Below are 7,500 nucleotides of genomic sequence, written 5' to 3'. Positions count from 1 at the left end.
AAGTCCATCGCTTAATTCATACTACAGTACATGGTGTGACAGAGTTGTGTGCCGAAAATAGCAGATCAAAGCTTACGTACGTCGGTCGTGAGCTTGTAGATCAGCTATTTTGGCGCGTGACTGAGTATATAAATCAGACTTAAAACGTTTTCAACCGCAGAGCACACAAGGGTGGCGGCGGACATAAAGCTCCACCATTGCTTTTTAAAACCTCGACATCTCCCGTTTTTTCTCGCTGATCGGCGCTCAAGTGCCTCTTTCAACTGCCGAGCATCTCCACTGAAGAGTATAATTCCCCATCGTGTGCCACTGCCAGCCTATACCATTTGATCATTGCCAATGCAGTTTTTGGGGAGCGGGAGATATCTGCATCACATGGCCACCAGAGCCGCCCTGCACACGTTTCACATCACATCAAACGGTATTATTCATATTAACCCATTTTGGGGGCGGGGACCCCTTTTGGTGTGAGCATTGTTATGCTTTGGCTAATGAAAAATGGCAGATCTACAAGCTCATAGCGCGCCACCGAGTGGCGCGCTACGAGCTTGTAGGTCTGCTATTTTTGAAAGATCTAAGAACGACTGACACAGAAACATAGCTTTTTCAGAAAACTGTCAGGATCTAGATCAGGTCAAAATGGGTTAAAATAAAAGATGGAGCTATGACATGAGGCGGTTAGGATACGAGTGAGACAGTTCAGGGTTATCTTTTGCTTTGACAGCAGGCACTAAACAGGGCCTCGGACAGGAAGAAGGTCGACCACTTCATTGCACTGTGTCGTCCCTGCTCTCCCTCCCTCAACTTCAGCCGGTTTGCCACCTGTCCTCCCTTAAAATACGTACAACAAATGTAATATTTTCAACCTAAATCCCATTGTCCAATCAATATTATAGTGTGGGGAAATTACCCTATGTCTTCTGTGTATTTCTCCGCAAAATGTGAATGATGAAACAATAAAATCAAACATCAATGAGTCATACCGAGTCATCGAGCATACATTCCGTACACCGTATTTTTATCGCACTATATAATTGGTCTTCACGAGTTCACATCAGAATAATGTGGTTTAGGTGGAACATCTGCAAAAGTTTCCCTTTAAGGATTATATTTGATCTATTGTGCGCCCTCTCCCGCCATAGCGACACTTTGGAGGAAAAGCCACTCCGTCGGTCTCTCTCTGATGGTGCAAATCCTCCAAGCGCAAAATGAGAGCTGGTCGCAGCTTATCGCGAATTACGTGCTTGTTTTTTTTATTATTTCTATTTTTTTTTAAAGCGAGGCGAGGTAATCGACCAACCCAGCTAGTGTAGCAATGAGAGAGCCCAATTACAATAGCCTCTTCAGAGGCACTAAGAGGAGATGCGATGCTTGGCTTTAAGAACCCTGGGGCTTCTCCTCAAGTCTTCTAGCCCCAAACCATCACCCCCGGCCCCCACCCTTCCCTTCCACCCTTTTCTTCTCCCATCCTCTGACCCCCCCCTGCTCATTAAGTGAGGATGCCTTATCAGAGGGCGCACTCGCCCCTCCAAGGCCCTGCACGTGTGTGTGTGTGTGTGTGTGTGTGCACTCGCGCATGCACGCACACACACACACACACAGTGTATGTACACATAATATTTAGACGGGGCTTGTTAAAAGCCATTGTTACACACACACATACCCACGCACACACATAAGCACGCACACACACACACACACACACGACACAAACAGACGCACACGGTAAACGCCTCACCCTCCCCCTCCCCCTTTTCTTCCATCCCCCTCCCTCCCTCTCTCCCTCTCTCTCTCTCTCTCTCTCCAAACCATAGCCCATCTCTAACCCAACCCCTTCCCCCATCATGCTCTCTCCTCCTAATCAACCCACCCCCCCCCCCCCCCCACAGCTCTGGGGAGACACATTTCAGCAGAGAGAAAGATGGAGGAAGAGAGAGAGAGAGAGAGAGAGAGAGAGAGAGAGAGAGAGAGATTCTCTCTCTCCTCTGCTGCCACAGCGGCTCGGCTACAGAAGCCTTTGATGTTCTGCAAATTTCAAATTTCATTATAGAACACCCCCCACCCCCCCCCCTCCCTTCGTGCTTAAACAAGCTTTTCTGCCTCACTCTTCTCTTCCCTCACTCTTCTCTTCCCCTCCTCCTAAAGTTAAGAAACTGAAAGCCCTGCAGAAGACACTCTTCCAACGGGTTAATTATTCATCGGGCTGTGTGCGTGTGCATGCATATGAGTGTGTGTGTGTGTGTGTGTACACGGGAATGCCAGCTTGTGTTCTTACATTTTAATAAACGTGTCGGTGAACCGCTGTGCGTGTACAAATGAAAGTGCTGCGTGTTCATCAGTGTTCGTGCGACTGTGTACGTCGATGGACAATCATACGTATGTATGCATTGTATACGTGTGTCTGTGTGTGTGTGTCTTCGTGTTCCCTAGTATGTGTGTGTGTGTGTGTGTGTGTGTGTCCGTGCGTGAGCGCGTGTGACTCATAGGCTGCCAGTTGGGTGAAATCTGGGCTTTTCTTATCTGTGTGGTTGTCTTAGATCGCCTCCACCCACTCTTGTGTTGAGAGAGAGAGTGTGTGTGTGTGTGTGTGTGTGTGTGTGTCGGGGTTGAGAACACACTTCCTACTCTCCACAGAGACCACTGGCCTTTTAGAATGACACATCCAACACACCCGCATGCACACTCACACACACACACACACAACACACCCGCATGCGCGCACACACACACACACACACACACACACACACACACACACACACACACACACACACACACACACACACAGCGGCACTGCCAAGCACAGCCATTTCTCTGTAGAGATGCCATTTTCAGCCAGGCGTTGTTGAGACTCAGCATCATTGCGGCAAGGCAACCATTTTGGGGCAGGAAGCTGCCATGTTGGTTGCAGCGCGCGTCAGCTGCTTTGAGGAGATACGTGTCCCAGTGGCCATCAGATGATACCAGGGTGCCAGTGGGGGGGTTGACAGATTGGTGCTGTCAGCAGGGTTGGTGGGGGTAGAGACACAGAGAGAGACAGAGAGATAGATAGATAGAATAGAGTGAAACCGAAATAGAGAGAATATGTTCAATAGGAGGAGAATGTTGTACGAAAGCGTGAAAGAGTATGCCGTTAAATCAAATATGTATGTTTCTGAGTGCCCCGGTTCCTTTGAGACTTCACGTTTAAATTAGCCTGCATTCTGCTATTAATTCCTGTGTTTGTTTGTAAACGTGTGTGTGTGTGTGTGTGTGTGTGTGTGTGTGTACTCGCGTATGTTTTTGTGCGCCCGGCTTTTTGCAGAATGAATTCACCAAGCCATTCCCTGGCATGAATGTATGCTGATCAAAATGCACACACACACACACACACACACACGATGAAAAAATGAAGGAGAGGTGTAGAGAGAGTATAAGAGCAAGAAACCTATCCAGCAACAAAAGTTTGTAATTCTAAGTGCATTAGAGTGTGTGTGTGCATGACATTATGACGTGTGTGTTTGCCATTCAGAAACGGGTCCCCCCTATATGTCACCATTCAGCAGGGGGTCCACCCTATGTCACCATTCAGAAACGGGTCCCCCCTATGTCACCATTCAGTAGGGGGTCCCCCCCTATGTCCCCATTCAGAAACGGGTCCCCCCTATATGTCACCATTCAGCAGGGGGTCCACCCTATGTCACCATTCAGAAACGGGTCCCCCCTATGTCACCATTCAGTAGGGGGTCCCCCCCTATGTCCCCATTCAGAAACGGGTCCCCCCTATATGTCACCATTCAGCAGGGGGTCCACCCTATGTCACCATTCAGAAACGGGTCCCCCCTATGTCACCATTCAGTAGGGGGTCCCCCCCTATGTCCCCATTCAGAAACGGGTCCCCCCTATGTCACCATTCAGCAGGGGGTCCACCCTATGTCACCATTCAGAAACGGGTCCCCCCTATGTCACCATTCAGCAGGGGGTCCCCCCTATGTCACCATTCAGCAGGGGGTCCACCCTATGTCACCATTCAGCACCTCACCATTCCGGCCTGCGTCACCGGAGGGGCGAGGTCGTCATAGTGACGGTGACACCGTGTCAGTCTTGGCTCTCTTATCTAATTGCCACTCCCTCTCTTCCTCTCCATCTCTCCACCCAAAACCCCTTCCCTCCCTCCATTTTGGTCCCAGCTGCCTCTCCTCTCCCACCTTTGACCCCGGCCCAAGGCCAAGGCTGGTGGAGGTCGTCGTCACGGCAACCCCAGCGCCCCATGGCCCGTGACTGCTGACCCCGGGAGCCATCAGTAACCGTGACGATCAGCCCCCCCCCCCCTCTCCAACCCATCCCACACACGACACACGCCGGCTCTCCTATGAATCCAATTAAGAGAATAGGCGGAGCTGAATTCAATAAGACAGTTTGAGTGACGGACAGATGGATGGATGGATGGATGGGTGGGTAGATGGACAGACGCATGCAGGGAGAGATAGACAGAGGGACACATGTGCCTTGTGTGTGTTCGTGGGGGGGGGGGGGGTGACCTATTGACCTCTCTCCCCTTTGTCTTTTCCTCTGGAGAGATGGACGCAGAGAAAAGACGGACATATACACCGTTGAATAGAGAGAGGTAAAGGGGGGTCAACAAAGCTGAGGTGGCTTGGCGTTAACGAAATGGCCCCACGCTCAGAAAGGTCACCACTCCAGAGACTGGCCACTAAGTGCTACTTATTGTTATTTTATGCTCTACCTGGTTAAACAATGGGCGGCGAGATCTCAAAGGACCAAAACAAAACAAAACAAAAACAAGTTTGCTGAAAAGGCACTATACATGGGTATATATATCGTCTCCCTATCGGGTGGAAACCACATTATGTCCAAAAACGTTGTTTTTGAGGATTCAAATTCAAAAGCAGAAAACGTAGCAGATCCACACAAGCTCAAAACGCATTTCGAGCTTGTAGATCTGATAGGTTTTTAGTTTTGGGGCTTTTTATGCCTTTATTGATAGTGAACAGTAGCCAAGACTGGTGTGCGTTTAGCATCCTCCTGCACAGTGAACAGTAGCCAGACAGGAAAGGGGGAGAGAGATGGGGAGTGACGCGCGGCAAAGGCAGTCGGGCTCGGGAGTCGAACCCACGACACGCCGTGTGGCTGGTTTGGCAGCCTAGGTGCCCAGACTGTTGAGCTAACTGCCCGGGCCAGTGGATCTGCTACTTTTGATGTTTTTGTGTGATGCTTGCAGTATGATCTTGATCAAGTAGGGCATGAAAACACAAAAAGTTAGAATATGGAGATAAGAGGTTTCTGCCCGACAGCAACGCTAGTGCGATGGCCATTCAGTGCATGGCCGGCGTTCAGAATGTGATCTCGAGATGGACAAAGAACAGACAGGAAAATAACTTCCTGTGGTTAAAAGCAACAATTTTAACCAAAACAAAAATCAAAAAACACAAGAGGCTATTGGAGAACCTGATTTGGATAGGGACACATGATCTGATGCAGGACAAATGTCACTATGACAGAAAGAGACAAGATGGGTCTGTTCCAAACCAAGTACTCTGTTTCCATACACTACATTTTTGTTTCATGTTCGGCAGGCAAGGTGACAATGTATCACAGGCCGCTTTTTCCACATTTTCATTGTGTGTGTGTGTGTGTGTGTGTGTGTGTTGTTACCTCCTGGTAGGACAGCTTGCTCTTCAGAGCTAGCTCCGTTTGAGCCAGGCTGGAGGTGTAGATGGCCGAGCGATACTGAGTACCAATGTCCGCATTCTGCTTCATACCTGGACATGCACACGCACACGCACACACACACACACACACACACACACACACACGCGCACACACACACACACACACACACACACACACACACACACACACACAAGACAAAGACACCTCATTATATCAATTATCATTAGGGTTAAATAGCAGCACAATCAACCCTGACACAACACAATAAGGACTGGAAAGCGTTTTCACTCCCATGTCATCATCCAACATCTTGAATTCGTGAATGCAAAGGATAGCCACGGGTTCCCGCTTTTGGTAGAAACGAGATCTGCGTTTGTGTGTGCGCGCGTGCTCGAGCGTGTCATGCAATGTCTCCCTTTGTAACTCTGAGAGTGTACAAATGCAACAAAATGGATGCCCATTTGGTTCCATTTGTACACCCTCAGTCGAATGAGCACTTAGCATTTTAATAAATATATATATATATTTCTTTTTACTGTGTGTACTGCCAACGCTTTCATCAGCTTTGCATCAGTGCGTGTTTGGAGGAGGCCCAGGTTTTACAGCGTGTGTACGTCGATTAGGAGGACGCCAAAAGAGCGTCTCCCCCTATCTCCGCAGTGCGTTTCAGATGCCACCATCCTGAGGAGATCTGGCATCTCCGGAAAACAGCTGACCTACAAGCCAGCGTTGTGGGCTTGTAGATCGACTGTTTTCCCTGTGCGCGACACAGGCACGCGACCGAGTAATATATCAGGCATAACCCGCTTCCGTTTGTCTCCCCCTTCCTTCCACCCACCTCTCCTTTGTTTCTTCCATTTTTTTGCGGAGCTCTAATCTTTTCTTCCCTCTCCTCCTCAAATCCCTGCTCTTCTCTCTTCTCTTCATTCTTCTCTCCCCCCCATTCTCTTCCACCTTTTACAGAGGCTTCTCCTCTGCGTTGTTCCCCTTCGGGAGATGTAATCTCTTGATGTCAGTCTTCTTAAATGCTCCCGTTTCGTGAATGTTTACAGTTTTTCAATTTCGTTTTGTTATTTCTGTCTTTCCATCATCGCTGACTTTCTTCTGTCTGTGCCACTCGCTCCACTGCTCCCCATTGATGGTGGACAAAGTGAACATACTCGAGAATTACTGAGTATATTTTCAGAAATGGAAAAAAAAAACAGCCGGTCTAGAAGCTCACAACGCGTCACATCGGCAATTTTCACTTTTATTTGGAATAGGCCTTATGTGGCTAATTCATAGTTCATCATTACATATTTTTGCAAATTTCTGATCCAAGAGTCCATTCCTGGAAATGTAGTGGACTCAAAAGTACAGTATTTCTATTTAAAGTGAAAGACATCAGTTAGTCCACCACAGCTCCCCATTTCCACACTCATCCATGTCTATGCCCCCTTCACTTTTTACGCAGCACTGGGCGTCAGCCATCTTACCCCCCCAGCGTTGCGGTTTAGGGAAGAAGGCTGATGTTTGGGCCCTTCATCAAAGGCCACCAAGCCGCTCCCCCATTGGCTGACCACTTGAGCTACTTTTATCCGATAGGCTGACCGGGCTGAGGTCCAACAGCTTCGCTGAACTTCCTGTCTGACCTCAGGGCTCTGACTAAACCAGCACACGCGCACACGCACACACGCACACGCGCACACACACACACACGAACAAAAGTACCCACTGTAAATGACATTTCTCCTTACAAAATGTAAGAATTACAACATATCCTACATGAAAGCAAATCAGGGAAGACGAGAGAGAGAAGGCTTTCCCACCACAGCACCAAGGCGCAGG

The 7,500-nt window shown here is 48.8% G+C and overlaps 1 protein-coding gene across 1 annotated transcript in view; it reads right to left on the bottom strand.

Annotated features, from left to right (window-relative positions):
• The window catches only part of msrab (methionine sulfoxide reductase Ab), a 46,692-nt gene that overhangs the window by 9,064 nt on the left and 30,128 nt on the right, over positions 1 to 7,500 (bottom strand). The window contains exon 5 of the mRNA XM_080783937.1: positions 5,656 to 5,762. Within this exon, the coding sequence (XP_080640063.1) occupies positions 5,656 to 5,762 (107 nt within the window). The remainder of the gene's footprint in view (positions 1 to 5,655; positions 5,763 to 7,500) is intronic.

Source organism: Protomyctophum bolini (genome assembly GCF_963924005.1).
Source record: "Protomyctophum bolini genome assembly, chromosome: 15".
NCBI classification, from domain to species: Eukaryota; Metazoa; Chordata; class Actinopteri; order Myctophiformes; family Myctophidae; genus Protomyctophum; species Protomyctophum bolini.
The sequence above is the reverse complement of the archived record's forward strand: the minus strand, read 5'-3'. Positions and strand labels throughout refer to the sequence as shown.